The 20,936-nt window shown below is 42.6% G+C and overlaps 1 protein-coding gene across 1 annotated transcript in view; it reads left to right on the forward strand.

The window, feature by feature from the left end:
* Nucleotides 1-20,936, forward strand: part of LOC311133284 (ras and Rab interactor 2-like) — a gene marked incomplete at its 5' end in the record, with an annotated part of 84,851 nt that overhangs the window by 31,322 nt on the left and 32,593 nt on the right. The window contains 2 exons of the mRNA XM_084166772.1: nucleotides 17,998-18,098; nucleotides 20,512-20,722. Of these exons, the coding sequence (XP_084022898.1) occupies nucleotides 17,998-18,098; nucleotides 20,512-20,722 (312 nt within the window). The remainder of the gene's footprint in view (nucleotides 1-17,997; nucleotides 18,099-20,511; nucleotides 20,723-20,936) is intronic.

The raw sequence follows: 20,936 nt of genomic DNA on the forward strand, positions 1-20,936 counted from the left end.
GTCTCTGTAGTAACAACATCAACCAAATTTAAGCTGTGAACTCAGTGAAGCTCCTCTTTCAATAGATCTGGGGGTTGGTTATGTGCTGGGAACTGCTTAGCTAGCGAGCCTCTTTAGCCTAAAAATGCTTCAGGGTGTGGGGTGGGGGGGAGTAATTATAGACCTGCACACTCCATACTACCACCACACCTCTCCTCAGTTTTTGTGAAGAGGGGTAGAATATCTACTGATTCCAAATCAACGCTTTATATATCCTCACTCTGAATGGGATATAGGTTACTCTCTAATGAACTGTGTGCATAGAACACACCCTCTATTTTGAGACCAGTCAATTTCTCACACTTTGAAGCCATTCATTTCAGATAGTAAATCAAAGGCTCTGATGGGGTTGTGCATTCAATAGGAGTTACAGTAAGGCTGATGTTTGATAGCAGGGAAGGAGGGAAGAAGAGAAAGGGGGATGAGATGTCAACAAGAAGAAAGACGAGGGCAGATGAGAATAGAGAGGAGAATGAGGAAATAGGAATAGAATCACTAGGTCCACTTCAGACTGAAATTCCAGGAATCTGTCTGACTTCAACCTGAGTCTTATCAGTCCAGTCATAAATCAGTTCCTGTTCATGTTGCTTCACATACAAAGAGAAAGATGAAAGGCTATAAACAGTCCTTACCATATGTATTTGGACAGTGAAGCTAAAACATATATTTATTCAAATGGGGGGGACTAGAAACATGAAGTGCTTTTATATCTAAAATATGAGATATGTATGAAAATACCCTCACATAAAAGGTGACATTCTGTATATCATGTCATGAAACATTTGATTTCAAATTCTAAATACTGGAGTACAGAGATGTCCAAATACATATGGTGCTGACATCAATAATAACGTAAAGTTATTACTACTGTTCCCTGAAGGAAGGGAACAAGGTACAACACAGCTATGGGCGAGTCACACTCTCACAAGCTCATCTGAGGAACCTTACAATCACGCCTGACCAGGCCAATTAGAACTCTGCCCCATGGGTAGCCCCGCACAGGTGAATAAATCAGGGGCTATAGTCTCATTCCCTCAATTCACTACCTTGCTTCACCGAGCATAGACAGGGTGGCTTGTGGGAAATAATTGTAGTACCTCATTCCCTTCCTTCAGGGAACAGTAGTTATAGTCATAACTAGGGCTGTTGCAGTGACCGTATTACTGCCAGTCATGAATCATGACCGCAGTCAAATTCCATGTGACTGTTGAGTCACGGTAATCTCCTTTTATGCACTCTGGACATGCTTTGGTAGTACCCAACATGCTAATGACCATCAGGTCCTAATAGCCTGGTACTCAGGGCTCTACTGTCCTTCTAACCACTCTGACATCAATGCAAATGCAATCGGAAATCACATCAAACAACGTCTAGGGGGCAACGTCTAGGAGCAACAACGGCTCAGCCGCGAAGTGGTAGGCCACACAAGCTCGCAGAACGGGACCACTGAGGCGCGTAGCGTGTAAAAACACTCACTACCGAGTTCCAAACTGCCTCTGGAAGCAACATCAGCACAATAACTGTTTGTCGGGAGCTTCATGAAATGGGTTTCCATGGCTGAGCAGCCGCACACAAGCCTAAGATCACCATGCGCAATGCCAAGTCTCGGCGTGGTGTAAAGCTCGCTGCAATTGGACTCTGGAGTGATGAATCACACTTCACCACCTGGCAGTCCGACGGACGGACGAATCTGGGTTTGGCGAATGCTAGGAGAACGCTACCTGCCCCAATGCATAGTGCCAACTGTAAAGTTTGGTGGAGGAGGAATAATGGTCTGGGGCTGTTTTTCATGGTTCGGGCTGGCCTTAGTTCTAGTGAAGGGACATCTTAACTCTACAGCAGACAATGACATTCTAGACGATTCTGTGTTTCCAACTTTGTGGCAACAGTTTGGGGAAGTTCCTTTCCTGTTTCAGCATGACAATGCCCCCGTGCACAAAGCGAGGTCCATACAGAAACGGTTTGTCGATCGGTGTGGAAGAACTTGACTGGTCTGCACAGAGCCTGACCTCAACCCCATCAAACACCTTTGGGATGAATTGGAACGCTGACTGCGAGCTAGGCCTAATCGCCCAACATCAGTGCCTGACCTCACTAATGCTCTTGTGGCTGAATGGAAGCAAGTCCCTGCAGCAATGTTTCAACATCTAGTGGAAGTCCTTCCCAGAAGAGTGGAGGCTGTTATAGCAGCAAAGGGGGGGACCAACTCCATAACTATGCCCATGATTTTGGAATGAGATGTTCGACGAGCAGTTGTCCACATACTTTTGGTCATGTAGTGTACTTCCTTAAATGATTTTGCATGACAATAACCGGCTAACAAAATTTCATGACCACCACAGCCCTAGTCATAACTTTACGTTCCCTTTCAGTTAGTTTACTCGGTACAACACAGCTATGGGGACATGGGCATATCCATGTAAAAAGCCCCATGAGCACTAATGCGACGTTCATAGGAGCACATTAAACTTGGTGTCAAATGAAAGCTAAGAGTCTATCTTTTTTTTTTATTAAGGCATATATACGTTTTTTTCAACAATTTTCAAGACAAAAAATTACAAATTATTAAAGGCTTTGATTTCTGGTCAAACAGATGGAAAAGGGGTCTTAGAAAACATCTGGTAGAAAAAGTCTTAAGGGATTAGAAATGCATCAAAACACTGTTGAAGTAAAGACCCCTGACAACTAATATCAACATTTATTTAGTTTTGCAGAACTTATTTGCCTTCTATAAGTTTAAGAAATATTGGATAGTCTTGTCATTCTGTTACCAAAAACCCACATATCTTTAAGATATTTTGTAAGCGGGAGGATAATGAAAGTTCACAGAAGAAACAAGTGAAGGTAGTCCTACCAATTTAGGGAGTGTTTTTACTGATAACAATTTGGTTTATAAAGTCATTAAAACGTGTCATTCTGTTACCAAATCCTTAACAGGATGACTAAAAATATCTGTAACAGAATTGAATGCAATTGAATTGGCTACAATGGGAATTCATAGTAGTCACAAACCACACCTGCTACTTTCATCCACTCCACTGGCATACTGTAATGTTCAGCTCAACTGTTTCTTTCTCTTTCTGTCGTGTGGTGGTCAAAGCAAGCGTTTGAAAACAGTCTGGACAACTCCTCCCTCTCTCGATCCCTGTCTCCAGGAATCATCATCATGATGAAGATGCAAAATGCATCATTTGATGCAGAACGCATCATCATGAAGATGTGGAAGTTTACAATTTGCTTTTTGAAAGTCATATATATTGAAAACTTGATTGCTGACATGCAAAATATTTTGGGACTGTATCAGCAGTGGACCAATATTATTTTTTTCTCTTCTCCAAAATATACTTTTTGAGTGGATTATTCCTTTAAAGTCACCTTTCCCGGCTCTTACTGGCACCTACCCATAAGCTCCCTCTTTTATTTACATTTACATTTGAGTCATTTAGCAGAGGATATTATCCAGAGCGACTTAGTCCAAATCTGAACCAATCATAGAAGTCCGTTTCAAGTTTGGACAGCACAGTACAGTAAATTAAAAGTAGAGGTCAGTACAATACAGTAAAGTACACTAGAGTAGTGTATTTTACTGTACTGGACTGAGCTATACTGTAATGAACTCTACTTTACTGTGCTGTACTGTACTCTACTGTGCTCTATAGGGCTGTCCCCGACCCCAAAAAATCTTGGTCGACTGAATCGATTGGTCAACATTTTAAAACATGTATTTTAATAAAAATCAACTATATGCATTGAGCTTGTTAGATGCTTTAAGTGCACTGTTTGATGAAATAAGACACAAATCACTCGAGTGAGCCAGATATCAGGATAACCAGAAGAAAAAAACCTTAAGCTGACCCGATCATCCTCCTCTCACTCCTGCTGGCTTTCGCAGATTGTGCCATTAATCTCCTGAAGTTGCCGGTAATGGGCTACACGAGGAGTTGGCAACCTTTGTCATGTGGAATGCCAAATTATCCTACCATTTCTACTAGGGCTGACCCCGATTTAGTCGATTATTTGGTCGATAGGCTGTTGGTCGACCGAGATTTTTTTAGTTGAGCAGTAGCAAATTTATCTATGTACTGTATGTATCGGTCTATCTATGCATCTATCTATGCATATGTGCATCTATCTCTGTATCTATTTATCTATCTATATCTATGCGTCTAGATCTATGCATCTATCTATCTAGATCTATGCATCTGTCTCTGTGTATCTATCTCCAGTGCATTCGGAAAGTATTCAAACCCCTTGACCTTTTCCACATTTTGTTACGTTACAGTCTTATTCTAAAATGGATTAAATAATATTTTCCCCTCATCAATCTGCACACAATACTCCATAATGACAAAGGGAAAACAGGTTTTTATAAATATTTGCAAATGTATCCAAAAAAACAACAACATAAATACCTTATTTACATAAGTATTCAGACCCTTTGCTACGAGACTCCAAATTGAGCTCTGGTGCATCCTGTTTCCATTGATCATCCTGAGATGTTTCTACAACTTGATTGGAGTCCACCTGTGGTAAATTCAATTGTTAGGACATTATTCGGAAAGGCACACACCTGTCTATATAAGGTCCCACAGTTGGGGATCTGATAGTATTTCTGATTGGCTTAACGCACCACCACTAATGAGTTGTGGAGCTTCTCAAAGTGATGTTTTCTTAACCTCAATCAGCAAGCAAACAAGGTCTGTTTTTACATCCATTGAGAATGACAATCGTTCCTCAATGTATTTGAAAAATCTTTCCAGCTCTCTCCCTTTCAATAACCACTCAGTGTGAAAGGGAAAAATGTCATGCTCTGATCCAGTGGAAACATCATAAAATAGGCCTACCTGATTACTTCTTATCAGTGCTTGACTTGGACTGAAATAGGTTCCGCTACTCATTTTGGGTACTGTTTATATTTAGGTGCAGGAGCTCCACAATACTTTTTGAGCTAATATTCTATAAGAGGAACAGGAGCTCAAGCAGTAGAACATTTTAGGTATCGGTACTCCGCTCTGGTGAGCTCCTGCCCAAGTCCTGCCTCTTATCCCTTGCGCAAATAGCCTACAGCTGTGTCTGTCCCGAGCTCACTGGCGCTGGAAATATTTTATACAATGTTGCAAGTTCACTAGCGCAAGCTTTGGGCCTGACCCAAGTTAATAGTTGATGCAATGTTTCAAGTTCGTTGCAGACAGGCCATGCGTAATCGATGTGTTTTATAGGATATTTATAGAATTTTGATTAACCACATGACAATGATTTTGTCGACTTTGCAGTCGACTTTGTTTAACTTTGCAGTAAATGGTTTTTGTTTGGCATACTTTTAAATGAAAAATTGGAGTCTCAGCGTCATTCTGTTATCGTGGAATTGCTCCCATACAATCACGCCCCAAGACGACCACAGCAATAGCAATTGACAACGGCTTGCGACAGACCACCCAACACTCCGACTTGCACAAGATGCGGAAGCCTGGGTATAGTGCACGAAGGCGTGCTGCCTAGTGCCCCCCTTCTGTCCCTGCAGTAAGCACACAGTGATCCACACTGGGAGCAGTGACGTCCAAGCGATAGAACCTCACAAAAGAGTGAGGAGATGCCCAACTGGCTGCTCCACAGATATCATTAACAGATAAGTCCTTCAATAATGCCTATGATGCTGCCATTCCCCTGGTGGAATAAGTGCGGCACCCCGCTAGGTAACCCCTGCCCCTTGCTGTTATACGGCAAGGGAATAGCTTTCACAATCCAGTGGGAGAGATACTGTTTAGAAAGCACTCTACGCGCAGCCAGATTGGCAAAATAGACAAAAAGCTGATAATACGAGCAGATGGCTCCATGTCCGTGCAATGTACAGTGGGGAGAACAAGTATTTGATACACTGCTGATTTTGCAGGTTTTCCTACTTACAAAACATGTAGAGGTCTGTAATTTTTATCATAGGTACACTTCAACTGTGAGAGACGGAATCTAAAACAAAAATCCAGAAAATCACATTGTATGATTTTTAAGTAATTAATTTGCATTTTATTGCATGACATAAGTATTTGATCGCCTACCAACCAGTAAGAATTCCGGCTCTCACAGACCCGTTAGTTTTTCTTTAAGAAGCCCTCCTGTTCTCCACTCATTACCCGTGTTAACTGCACCTGTTTGAACTCGTTACCTGTATAAAAGACACCTGTCCACACACTCAATCAAACAGACTCCAACCTCTCCACAATGGCCAAGACCAGAGAGCTGTGTAAGGACATCAGGGATACAATTGTAGACCTGCACAAGGCTGGGATGGGCTACAGGACAATAGGCAAGCAGCTTGGTGAGAAGGCAACAACTGTTGGTGCAATTATTAGAAAATTGAAGAAGTTCAAGATGACGGTCAATCACCCTTGGTCTAGGGCTCCATGCAAGATCTCACCTCGTGGGGCATCAATGATCATGAGGAAGGTGAGGGATCAGCCCAGAACTACACGGCAGGACCTGGTCAATGACCTGAAGAGAGCTGGGACCACAGTCTCAAAGAAAACCATTAGTAACACACTACGCCGTCATGGATTAAAATCCTGCAGCGCACGCAAGGTCCCCCTGCTCAAGCCAGCGCATGTCCAGGCCAGTCTGAAGTTTGCCAATGACTATCTGGATGATCCAGAGGAGGAATGGGAGAAGGTCATGTGGTCTGATGAGACAAAAATAGAGCTTTTTGGTCTAAGCTCCACTCGCCGTGTTTGGAGGAAGAAGAAGGATAAGTACAACCCCAAGAACACCATCCCAACCGTGAAGCATAGAGGTGGAAACATCATTCTTTGGGGATGCTTTTCTGCAAAGGGGACAGGACGACTGCACCGTATTGAGGGGAGGATGGATGGGGCCATGTATTGCGAGATCTTGGCCAACAACCTTCTTCCCTCAGTAAGAGCATTGAAGATGGGTCGTGGCTGGGTCTTCCAGCATGACAACGACCCGAAACACACAGCCAGGGCAACTAAGGAGTGGCTCCGTAAGAAGCATCTCAAGGTCCTAGAGTGGCCTAGCCAGTCTCCAGACCTGAACCCAATAGAAAATCTTTGGAGGGAGCTGAAAGTCCGTATTGCCCAGCGACAGCCCCGAAACCTGAAGGATCTGGAGAAGGTCTGTATGGAGGAGTGGGCCAAAATCCCTGCTGCAGTGTGTGCAAACCTGGTCAAGACCTACAGGAAACGTATGATCTCTGTAATTGCAAACAAAGGTTTCTGTACCAAATATTAAGTTCTGCTTTTCTGATGTATCAAATACTTATGTCATGCAATAAAATGCAAATTAATTACTTAAAAATCATACAATGTGATTTTCTGGATTTTCGTCTCTCACAGTTGAAGTGTACCTATGATAAAAATTACAGACCTCTACATGCTTTGTAAGTAGGAAAACCTGCAAAATCGGCAGTGTATCAAATACTTGTTCTCCCCACTGTATGTGTGATACAAATGAAGGGGGTGAAAAAGGGGATAGCTCAAAGGCTAAAGACCTTCAGAACATACTCATGTATGGGCATCCGCTTGTCAAATGTACACTTACTGTTCAGCTGGGCTGAATGAGGGCAGCCTTAGCATTCACCAAGATCAGACACACAGGGCAGCGGTAATTAGTCTTTCAGAGATGACGAAACCAGAGAACCAGACCTTTTTTGTTCCAGTTTTGCTTCAAGCAATAGCGTGAAATAGGTCTGCTTCATGAGGGGAGAAGGGCCTTGGTCAGGGAGGTGACCAAGAACCCGATGGTCACTCGGACAGAGCTCCAGAGTTCCTCTGTGGAGATGGGAGAACCTTACAGAAGGACAACCATCTCTGCAGCCCGCTTGGAGTTTACCAAAAGGCACCTAAAGGACTCTCAGACCATGAGAAACAAGATTCTCTGGTCTGATGAAACCAAGATTGAACTCTTTGGCCTGAATGCCAAGCATCACGCCTGGAGGAAACCTCGCACCATCCCTATGGTGAAGCATGATTGTGGCAGCATCATGCTGTGGGGATGTTTTTCAGCGGCAGGGACTGGGAGACTAGTCAGGATCGAGGCAAGGATGAACGGAGCAAAGTACAGAGAGATCCTTGATGAAAACCTGCTCCAGAGTGCCCAGGACCTCAGACTGGGGCGAAGGTTCACCTTCCAACAGGACAACGACCCTAAGCACACAACCATGACAAGTGGCATCGGGACAAGTCTCTGAATGTCCTTGAGTGGCCCAGCCTGAGCCCGGACTTGAACTCGATCGAACATCTCTGGAGAGTCCTGAAAATAGCTGTGCAGCGACGCTCCCCATCCAACCTGACAGCTTGAGAGGATCTGCAGAGAAGAATGGGAGAAATTCCCCAAATACAGGCGTGCCAAGCTTGTAGCGTCATACCTAAGAAGACTTGAGGCTGCCATCGCTGCCAACAAAGTGAGTAAAGGGTCTGAATACTTATGTAAATGTCATATTTCCGTTTTTTTCCGTTCTTTGTCTTTGTGGGGTATTGTGTGTAGATTGATGAGGGTGGGGGGGGAACTATTCAATCCATTTTAGAATAAGGTTGTAACGTAACAAAATGTGGAAAAAGTGAAGCGCTCTGAATATTTTCAGAATGCGCTGTATATCTATATGGAGCTGGCCCCTGATTTTATGCTATGCCATTATGCTAGTCAACTCCAGTCTAGCCAACACTGGCCACAGCAGGCATCAGACTTTCCTTATAAAACTCCTAAGAGGTAGAGAAAAAGCCAACCACATCTTATTCTCTTACTTGGTGATTCTATGCCATAGCCTGAAAATATTTTTGTTATGTCAGATTGTTCTGGCAATTCTAACATAAACTTCATTGGGAGGAAGGATGTTTAATATACTTTTTACATTTGTAACACAAACCATGTATAGGCTCTTTACATGCCCCCTGTAAGACCAATGATCTGTGAACCGTACATGATGCAGACAACACCTTGGTGTCATTATACTCCTAATAGTGTGCTCTAAAATATGGAGTATCGCTACATTCTGAATTACAATTTTATACATCAATTTATTCAACATTAACACTTTAGACTACATCACATTTTCAGAGTGGGCTCTCTGCTGCTTATGATATATTTTATGAGCACTACCAACCCAGTGAATGGAAAAATTTATTAAAAGGGAACTCCCTTTGCTGGTGATTTGCTGAAAGTGCAATCCTACTGTGATTGGTTAATGACCTATAATGTACATTTATATGTATTAAAATGTATAATTTCTACAAAAGTAGCAGTGAGCCCACTGTGGAAATGTTATGTGTTTTGAAGAGTATATTGTATCAAATAGACGAAGTTGGGATCCTTAACGTTAAGAAACATCCCTAACTGAAAAACTGTTATTTTCCCCGCTTAATCAAAATCACAGTTCATTTATCACAAAACATTGTTTTCCGTGTTATAGCCGATAGGCTATAAAAGCCTGGGGAAGTTGTGTAATTAGCAAAATCATAAATGGTACTTTTGAGATATTCATAATAATATATTTAATGTTAAATTCATGTGAAATGTTTTATTTCAGAATATAGCCATGCTCTAGATTTTAGAGCCCACATTCTGCATTACCCTTGGTTTTTAAAAACTAATTGGAGTGCCTGAGTGGTGATCTTGTTAAGGCCACAACCCTCAGCACATGTACGATTCTACCTCCTGCGTGGTACGAATCCCGGCACATACCGGTCCTTCTTTGTGTATCCCTTCTCTTGGTCTCTCTTTCATTTCACACGGTATCTGTCATTGGAAAAACAATGAAATACTGAAGGAGAGTGCAAGTTCACTGGCCTTTAAAATCTCCTTAAAAAAACATCTCATTAGATGTGTGGATGCAAGTTTTACTTATATCTTATGGGGCATTTGTTGCCAACATGGAGGCCAGTTGCAGAACTTCTGGTAAATGTGTCATACTGACTGTCTTCCTGTATAACTGCTGCCTAGTGCAGGAGGAAAGGAATTTGCTGTGCTCTTGGAAACTCTTAGAATTGTGGTTTTCACTATGTTCTTTGACTCCCTCTACCCTGCGCTAGAGCAGCTGAACCAAGTTGCACAACATCTATTCTATATTAAAAAACGGGCCTTTTTTGTTATAGTATTGGGAAATGGAACAAGTGACACTCGTGCTTGTGAGTGTGTATGTGTGCGCATCCATGTATATGTAATTGAGCAATCACATCACTTTTGATTTTCAGGAAGACATTTATCGCCTCATATGAAATGAAAACACCCAGAAGTGACTGCTGGCAAACTGTGGTCTTATTTCTTTACTAATGATGTTAGAATTTTGCTTATTTTACCTATTATTATTTTACACTTTCAAGGTAAGCAGATATTTACACTGTACATATATAGTGAGCTATTGTAAGTAATTTACCTCAATAGCTGATGTACATTAGCTTATGCATGGAAAATGTGGTTGTTCAGCAACTGTTGTATTGTCTAAATCCTTTGGATTCTAGGGTTAAGAATGGGTTAAAGCTACATTGTCAGTTTTCTATTTTCTGTCTGTGTCTTGGCAGTGAGCTGGAGAGGGACAAGCAGACCCAGTGCTGTGTGTGTTTGTTTTCATTGCGTGTGTGAGTGAGTGCTTGGGTGCGTGTGGTTTGCTGACTGGGGTTCAGTTAGGGTTAGACTATAACAACCCTGTGAGTATTTGTGGAAATGAAAAGCCACTGTAGGAGCAAGGAAAGGCTGTAGAAGAACAGACTCAGCGGTGCTAGGATGGGCTCTGGGGTGCGTGTGAGTCCAGTCCGATTTCACAGTGGTGTGAAATCTGCTCAGTTCATTGTATTCATGTTTGAAACAGTGACCTCTACTGGAGTTGACTGGTTTGGACTTTGTTTTGCATGGCTGTTTATTTCTCCTAGTAAACGTCAGTATCAGTGTTAGATGTTTTAGGTTAGAGGTTGTTATGCAAGTATCTTCTGGTTTGTTGTCTATTAATGGGCATTTTGTCTTGCTTTTCTTTTCTCTGTTTCTCTTTCCTTGTCGTCTTGGTCAGTCCGTAAAGGGGAAGTGGCTCTTCTGAGATTCAGTGAATCATTTTATAGTCAAAATATGGCAATATGCCTGTACATGAACTAATAACCGAAATTAAATTGCTGGTTGTGTGTTAACGTGTCCTGATTGGATATTTCTGCTACAGAGTGACAGAAAAGGACGCAGTTAAACGGTTATAAAGGGTCAATTGCTTGAATGGAATAAATGGAACAGTCAAACGTGGTTTCCATATTTTTGTGTTTGATACTGTTCCATTTATTCCATTCCAGCCATTACAATGACCCCGTCCTCCTAGAGCTCCTTCCACCAGCCTCCTCTGACACACACACTGGGAGGTGACTAGGGCTGACTCCATTTAGTCGACTGGTGGACTGTTTGGTCGATAGGCTGTTGGTCGACTGAGATTTTATTTGTTTAACAGTGGCAAATTGTTTTAGTTTTTTTTCATGGCGCACAAGACACCTGTCTGATTTGTGCCTCTCTCAGTGGACTAATCCATTGTGGAGGCCGTGGGGATGGCACAGTCCATCACTCTAAGACGTGCTACTGAAATTGTATATGGTTATATTACGTAAGAACAATGGTGCAAAGCTAATAAAAATAAGATTTTTTTATAACAAATGCGCTTTTTCCCGCATTTGATAGCAGTCGCTGTCAGAGGTTCTGAAACATAATCTTCAGTGCGCCGTTGAATTGGTGCCTTTCCCTAGACCATGTTGCTAGACCATGTTGCTATGTGCTTTCCCCCTTCTGATAACCAGGTGGCGAATCGCATCTCTGCATGTCTGGCAGACATATCAGTATGGATGACGGATCACCACCTCAAGCTGAACCCTGGCAAGACGGAGCTGCTCTTCCTCCCGGGGAAGGACTGCCCGTTCCATGATCTCGCCATCACGGTTGACAACTCCGCTGTGTCCTCCTCCCAGAGTGCGAAGAGCCTAGGCGTGACCCTGGACAACACCCTGTCGTTCTCCGCCAACATCAAGGCGGTGACCCGCTCCTGCAGGTTCATGCTCTACAACATTCGGAGAGTACGACCCTGCCTTACACAGGAAGCGGCACAGGTCCTAATCCAGGCACTTGTCATCTCCCGTCTGGACTACTGCAACTCGCTGTTGGCTGGCCTCCCTGCCTGTGCCATTAAACCCCTACAACTCATCCAGAATGCCGCAGCCCGTCTGGTGTTCAACCTTCCCAAGTTCTCTCACGTCACCCCCCTCCTCCGCACACTCCACTGGCTTCCAGTTGAAGCTCGCATCCGCTACAAGACCATGGTGCTTGCCTATGGAGCAGTGAGGGGAACGGCACCTCTGTACCTTCAGGCTCTGATCAGTCCCTACACCCAAACGAGGGCATTGCGTTCATCCACCTCTGGCCTGCTGGCTCCCCTTCCTCTGCGGAAGCATAGCTCCCGCTCAGCCCAGTCAAAACTGTTCGCTGCTCTGGCACCCCAATGGTGGAACAAGCTCCCTCACGACGCCAGGACAGCGGAGTCACTCACCACCTTCCGGAGACATTTGAAACCCCACCTCTTTAAGGAATACCTGGGATAGGATAAAGTGTTCCTTCTAACCCCCCCCCCCCCCCCCCCCCCAAATTGTAAAGTGGTTATCCCACTGGCTATAGGGTGAACGCACCAATTTGTGAGTCGCTCTGGCTAAGAGCGTCTGCTAAATGACGTTAATGTGCCCTTGAGCAAGGCACTTAACCCTAATTGCTCCTGTAAGTCGCTCTGGATAAGAGCGTCTGCTAAATGACTAAAATGTAAAATGTATGTAAATGCATAAAAGCAAAGTTAAACAGCATATTAGTGTTGAGAAAAATGTGGTGGAGGCCACAGGTTGGTGGCACCTTAATTGGGGAAGACGGGCTTGTGGTAATGGCTAGAGCGGAATGAGTGGAATGGGATCAAACACATGGTTTCCATGTGTTTGATGCTAATCCATTCGCGCCGTTCCAGACATTTATTATGAGCCGTCCTCCCCTTAGAAGTCTCCTGTGGCAGAGGCAGCAGCGGAGTGAGGAGACAAGGAAACAGCCCATGCCTTAATTGTCTAAGAAAAGTGAGGAGAGAGGAAACCCCAACTTAATTAGGCCTATAGGCTAATCAGTAGCCTAACTGTTAAATGTTCCTGGCTTTATAAATCATCCATATATACTGGGCCTTCAGAAAGTATTCACACCCCTTGACTTTTTCCAATGTTGTTGTTTTAGCAAGTGGGATTAAAATGGATTTAATCGTAGTATTTTGTCAATGATCTACACAAAATACTCTAATGTCAAAGTGGAAGAAATATTCTAACATTTGTCAAATACAAAATGAAAAATAAAAAAGGAATATCTTAATTAGTTAAGTATTCAACCCCCTGAGTCAATACATGTTAGAATCACCTTTGCAGCGATTACAGCTTTGAGTCTTTCCGGATAAGTTACTAAGAGCTTTGCACACCTGGATTGTACAATTTTTAAATTCTTCAAGCTCTGTCAAGTTGGTTGTTGATCATTGCTAGGCAGCCATTTTTAAGTCTTGCCATACATTTTCAAGCAGATTTAAGTCTAAACTGTAACTAGGCCACTCAGGAATATTCAATGTCGTCTTAGTAATCAAATTCCAGTGTATATTTGGCCTTGTGTTTTAGGTTGTTGTTCTTCTGAAAGGACAATGCTGGACGAAGGGACCTTACAGATAATTGTATGTGTGGGGTACAGAGTTTAAGTAGTCATTCGAAAATCGTGTTAAACACTATTATTGCACACAGTGAGTCCATGCAACTTATTATGTGATTTGTTGAGCACATTTTTACTCCTGAACATATTTAGGCTTGCCATAACAAAGGGGTTAAATACTTATTGACTCACATTTCAGCTTTACATTTTTTAGTAATTTGTAAAGATTTCTAAAAACATAATTCCACATTGTCATGGGGTATTGTGTGTGTGTGTAGGCCAGTGACACAAAATCTAAATTTAATCCAAATTAAAATTATGCTGTAACACAAAATGTGGAAAAAGGGTGTGAATACTTTCTGAAGGCACTGTATCTACAGAATTAACACAGATCCTGCTTCTGTTGCCTGTTTGAGTGTTTGTTTAATAGCCTACTGATTCAGTGAGTTCCAAGCCTCATGTCGGATAAAGCAGTTTCACAAATTCTGCTGTTTAAAAAAAAATAAGATTGTAATCCAACAGCACCTGTTTGTTACGCATAATACGCACGCAGCGCTCGCTCCTATAGGAGAGAACAGGGCCGAAAGTCATTCGTTTTTGTTGTTTACTCAGACATCGATAGAGCTAGAGACACCATATTTTATGACAAACCAATTATATATGTCATTTCTAGGGTAAATGAGTTGAAATTTAAATAGACCGAGAACATAACTACCGCAACGTTACTTTTGTACCTGCCAGCTGGGCGGGAGTAACACAACCTTGGGACTAAAGTAACAACCACAATATTTTGCAATCAGACTAAAATGGATCACATAATAGCTATAGTAACCATCATTTTCTCATCTCACTTTAATGGGAATGTAGTAGGAGATGTTTTTCACCATTTATCAATGACTATTCATGCTTAGCCCTACCAATCAGGTGTGCTCCAGCTGTCCTTGTCATGGGCGCTCCGCATGTCGTGATAAAATAACTGTCTTTATTCTCTTCACAAACGGCAAACTCATCATGTTTATCACATTTCTATGGCTTGACAAAAGGTAATTGACCCACAGAATCATAGTGTTTTTTTAACCACTAACCTGTTGATTATAAGCTCAAGTGAATTGCTTAAGGCATAGTTCTAATGATGTCAATTTTCAAACATTCAGTCAAGTTGCTATTTTGTTAACATTATAAAAGCAATATCAACTAGAGACAATGGCATGTGCTTAAATGGTTTTATTTTATTCCAGGTCATCAGTGTTAGGTTCTAAGATTCTGGTACAAATTCCAGTCGGAGTCCGAAGAAAGCTCAGGCTAGATGTATTAAACCACTCAGGGTCATACAGCTGCAAAGACAAAGTATTATTATACACGCACATATATTTGTACCCTCTTTCCAGACAAGACCCCCCCAGAGTCTAGGATATACAATGCATCTCTGTGGCTAGGCAGGTGGTGTTATCGTCCCAACCCGAGTACGGAACCTTTGCATCTCCCGGTCTACTTATCAGTCAGGAGAAGCTTTGAGACTAGGGAGTATACATTCTTGCAGCCTGACTCAGTCCATTGTTAATTATCCGGACTCGTACACAAAGAGCAATTTGAGAAGAAGCAACCCATTCGTACTCAAGTGAATGTAATGATGCAAAACATATTGAGAGAATATAATGATATAAAAACAGTGAAGCTATAAGACAGTGTCATAGGGCAGTAGTTTACAATCAATTAGCTCTAACACATGCCTCCCATCTCACCCTTATGGAAACATTTTGTGTCAGAGACAGGCCCCCTTTGATATATAATTATAAATATACTAAAACATGCTCAAGTCAATTACTACGTTTTCAACATCAGTTTACATTGTTACTTTCGTCCCACCCATCTCGCTTGTAACTAATGTAAAAAAAAAAAAGTATGCTCTGGATAAGAGCGTCTGCTAAATGACTAAAATGTAAAATGTAAGAAACATATCGATATGTAGCTATACCCAGGGGCGTCATTTGGATTCTTGCATTGGAATTCTATTGAATTTTGCTTATGTCACGCTATACCACAATAAACATACGTTCAAATGCTTTTGACCAAGAAGTGACAGGTTCAATGGCACGAAATCGCTGATGCGCTCTATCAGCAACATGGACAGCGCCCTACACTCCAAAGCAAGATTTTGATAAAAAAACAACCAGCTAGACAACAACCAGCTCCTTGATTTTCTGTGGAACTTCCTGAGTAATCGATCATTCCATTCTCCCCGGAATCTTGTAAGATCCCCCTCAAATGCCAGTTGTACTAGTTGAGCTTTCCTCGGGTGTAACATGCTTCTTCGGTGCTGACTGAACACGTTTGTCAAAGGTGGAAAATGAGTTCTCACATGTAGCTGTGGACGCCCCAAAAGTCAGTCCATGTTTCAGTGCAGTAAGCACGGTCGGCATAGCGGAGAGGGGCCCAGAGAAGCATTGCAGGATATCAAGTGGGGTCCATTTGTCCTCATTGGAGCCAGAGCGGGCGATTTCAGTCTGCAAAAACTGGCGAGCGACACTAAACTCAGCTTCCACCAAATCGGCTTTGCTTAGATCCAGCAGTGGTTTCATCTTTTTCATAGATAGAAAGTCATGGCTCTCTCTATTTTCACATCCATTAGGATCCTTGGTCCCATCTACCTTCAATGTGTACCAAGATTCTCCGACTTCTTTAACTATTTCCTCAGTGACAATCTCACTCATGAGCCCTAGGATTTCATTTTCAATATCGTGTCATGTGTATGTGGCATTGCGGGGTATGGTGCTAAACACATTGGCAAGTTCCTTGTCTTTTCGGCGAGTATATTCCATCATAGACCCAAAAAAATCCACTGCCCCTCTTGACTCTATTGCATCCAATGTTCCCCTCAGTGGTTGCTGGTTTGAAACAAGGAACTCGATAATGTCCACAATCGCCGGCAAATACATGCAATTTCTTGCCAGCTGCACATTATAAACAAGTGTTGACCCTGATGTTCCCATAGCACTTTGAACAAATCTTTCTTTCAACAGTGCAGTGCATTTAAAATGCTCTTTGCTTGATGCGGGCGTAGCAAATCCTTTGGTACTATCAATAGCATTCTTCCAGTTAGAATACCCAGCATTGTCTGCGTTAGCATTGGACCCAACACATACTTTCGACATGGGAAACAAAATGCCGCGTTTGCTGTAACCGAGTATTCCAGCCACTCTCTTCCTATGAACCAGTTGTTGCTATTAAATTAATGTTTTTGGACAGAACCTGCGCCTAGGGTGGGATTCTAGGCTAATCTGGGCTGGCTCCTCTGTTCCAAGATCATCAGGAACAGTCGGAGGTAGAGGTGGCTGTAGAGCCATTATCCTGGCGGTGCTTGTGGAAGGGTGGGTAGGCTCTGCACGTGGAGATAGCTGGAGCTCGGCAGCATCATCTCTGCTGGGCTTGGCGGCGGCCCTCTGGTTTGATGCTGATGCTTATCGCTCTCCTTCTCCTTTGTTTGGGTACTTTGGCCAAGCCAGTTTCTGATATCCATCGTGGCAGATTAGCTGATTCGAGTTAGCTAAATAAACTAAGGCTTACAACACTAACGCTTTTTACAGCTAGCTAAGCAGCTAATTAAACTCTGTAGTGGTGGGACGTGAGACAAAGTTGAGTGAAGTTATTCACTTAGCCTACCACAGAGGTCAGAAGTGTTTTTCCCTGCTTTTTATGGAAACCCAAAGGAGTCATACCTAACCGCCCAGTGGCTTTCCATAGCCCCCCTACACACACTGCAGCGCGCTCTGTCCATTGTGCTGACACAGCGCAGCCTGCCACTCGATCATTTTAAATGTTTTGCTATTTTTATATTGGGACATAAAACTTAAACTGAGGGAGAGTGGTACGATTGTGTTAAAGTTATTGGGGGGCCCATTCTACTCAGGAGCACTTCTAGTTTCCAAATCCACAGAGTTGACACTCTAAATCAATTGCTGTCGGGCTCCCTCTTCAGTTATTTGTGTGTCTTAATTATTTAATCAAACAGTGCACTTAAAGCATCAGACAAGCTCAGTGTATATAATTGATTGTATTAAAACACATTCTATATGGAAAAATACACATTTTAACATTTCAACCAATCAATTACTCGAATGAACAGACGACTCAGTCGAGATAGATATATAATATATATATACATACAAATTAAATGTCAGGGACAAAAATAAATATACACACACATTCTCAACTTGTTTGCCTCTTACTCCCTCTCTCTGTCCCTCGTCACTAATCGACTCGTCCTCCTGTCTTTCTGTGCTATAGCTGATCGACTCGTTTGTCTGGGAGATCGGGAATCTGAAGAAGGAGATGGTGCAAAAGGCTGAGGTAGCAGAGGGAGACCCAGAGCCTGTAATACTACAGGGGTAAGTGTGTGTTAAAACCGACAGACAAACTGACTAAAAGAATTGTTATTTCTGTCCATCTGTCTGTCCATCCGTTTACTCTAGTAGTGGTACGATGAGCAGACTTGCTTCAGCCTTTTCATGGGCTGATGTAAAACTAACGTTAGCTGTGCATGTTAGAGGGAGGGGAAAAGGAGGAAGACATTAAAACAGTGATTGTTTCCTTGAGGAACGAGTAGAATTCCCTTTCAGACCACTTTCAGTTTGTAATAACAGATGTTGAATTCATTGTTACTGGATGTTTGATGAGAAAGATTAATGAGGATGATGATGATGATGATGATGATGATGATGATGATGATGAGTGTCAGTTTGAGTAACGTTGATTGGAGTTCTGTAGTTTCCAGTGTCCACCAGCAAGTGGGGATAGTGTGCTCTGGTCATTCACGTAGATGAGTTTCATGATGTCATTGTGTTGACCAGATGTCAGAGGGAACGGTGGAAAGCGTATCAGGGATTTCCAAAGTGAACACCAAGCATATTTGTGTAAATTAGATTATGGTTACAAAAAATGGGTTACAGGTTACCTGATATTAGGTGCATAATGACATGTAGATTAAACTGGGTGTACAAAACATTAGGAACATCTTCCTAATATGGAGTTGCACACCTTTTGCCCTCAGAACACCCTCAATTTGTCAGGGCATGGACTCTACAAGGTGTGGAAACCGTTCCACATGGATGCTGGCCCATGTTTACTCCAATGCTTCCCACAGTTGTGTCAAGTTGGCTGTATGTCGTTTGGGTGGTGGACCATTCTTGATACACACGAGAAACTGTTGAGCAACTGTCTCCTCCCCTTCATCTACACCACATGTGTCAAACACAAGGCCCACAGGCCGAATCCGACCCATTACACATTTCAATTAATTTTGGCCCCCGTAATACCACCCGTAATGCACTGCACTACAAGTCGCAGCAAGCACTGCCAAAGTGCTGCACGCCAAATGGCAGTGCATTGCGACACACACACACCCCTCACACATGAGCCAGCCAGTGCGCTGTAATATATCGTCAGTAATGGCACTGACCGAATCTTCTACCAAACCGAAAGTTTAAATGTGTTGGCTAAATGTCCATGCCAAGTTTAGATTCCAACGGGTCATTGCTGTAGCCTACAAAAAATGTCATCTTGGTTGTCAAAAAGTTATATGATATAGGATTCACACGCGGGTATAAATTACTACTAACGTACAATCGGACACACAAGCGAGTGTAAGTGAGTCAACAGTTGAGTCCTCTATGTTATGAAATTACAGCCTGTTGCGCTCGCATCGGTGAATTCAACGTCAATTGCGCTGCTTTAGTGTGTCCCGTTCACAGCTCGCAGCAGAAGGAAATTGTGTAGACACGTGTCACAGTCCTCGCTAGGCTACTAAAATGTTGCAGGCTTCGGTTTTTAAAGCTTGACAATGAATAACCAAAAAACTAAACCTGCAACAAAACACCATGCAAATGAGAAACATGTAAGCCTACTACAGCAACAGTTGAGCAGTAGCCTTGGCTGGCTACAACACATTTTGAGTGCTTCTTATTTTGTTTTAATATGTTAATGCTATATAGATTTATTCCTCTTTTTCGACAGTGTGCGGGTCTCCATCTCGTTCATTAAAATGCTATATACAGCATGCTATGTCCTATGGACATTATAAAGGGCCATATCTTTTCAAATAAAACAATGGCCAGTTTGGCTAGCAGTTGTATGCACGTTTTTTTTGTAAAAAGAAAACATAATGGGCTATGTCTGGCCCGCGAATTCATCGTTTTTTTCAATATGGCCCGTGACATCAATAAGGGATCATAGCTTTCACCTGGTCAACCTGTTGAAAGAGCAGGTGTTCCTAATGTTTTGTACACTCAGTGTATAATAATATACCAATTTCAGCCTCATATGAAGATTGCTAAATATTCACACCAATGGTGATTAGTCAATATCAGTGGCGCTAGCAGTCTGTTGAGCCCAGATAGGATGTTGAAGCAGTTTCTGTTGAATTGAAAAAGCACCCCTTTCTGAAGAAGTATGAGTGGTGATGTATAAGGGCCTCCGTAGGCGTACTTGCTTTGAGTCATTTCATTATTAGAAGTTGTTGGGTACATGTGTCTTACACTGAAGTACTGAATTACCTGGGCCATTATGCTTTTCTATTATTAGTATTGAAATCCATTTATAACTATGATTCAACTCAATAATACTAATTGGCTCTCATGCTGATGTATTACTTTCTAGTTTTTATTATGTGTGTGTGCACTTGCGCGTGAATAGTTTTCTGTGTGTGCATGCATGTGTCTGTACGTGTGGATACCACTATCAGTAAACAAATAGGGGATTTAAATGGTTTATTTCTAATTTGGTCTTCCTTTCTCTCCCTCTCAGGCTGGATAGGGAGGTGGGAGGTCTGTTCCTACAGGCTCCTCCCTGTGTTGGCGTGAGGGCGGGGCTTGCTGGAGCGAGGGATTCGGGCTACAACTCTTTGCATAGAAGGATGAGTGTGCTGGACAGGCTGGTGCAAACGCACGCTGTGTGGCTGCAGCTGGGACTGAGCCATGCAGAAGCCACATGCAAACTGCAACCACAGCCCACTGGGGTAAGACCAGATGCACTCACCTAGTCACAGGACCCAATTCAATCAATTACAGATAGTCAAACTGCGGGTTCACTTTATCTGAATGTAAGGTGAAACGCCCTCCTCTGATTGGCCATTGTCATTCCATTTCTTTTTCATTCTCAGAAGAACTGATTGTGACACAGGAGTTGTGACACAGGAGTGGCTCAAGTCACATGTGGCAAACACAAGGCCC

Source organism: Coregonus lavaretus (assembly GCF_964263955.1).
Source record: "Coregonus lavaretus genome assembly, chromosome: 1".
Taxonomy (NCBI): Eukaryota; Metazoa; Chordata; class Actinopteri; order Salmoniformes; family Salmonidae; genus Coregonus; species Coregonus lavaretus.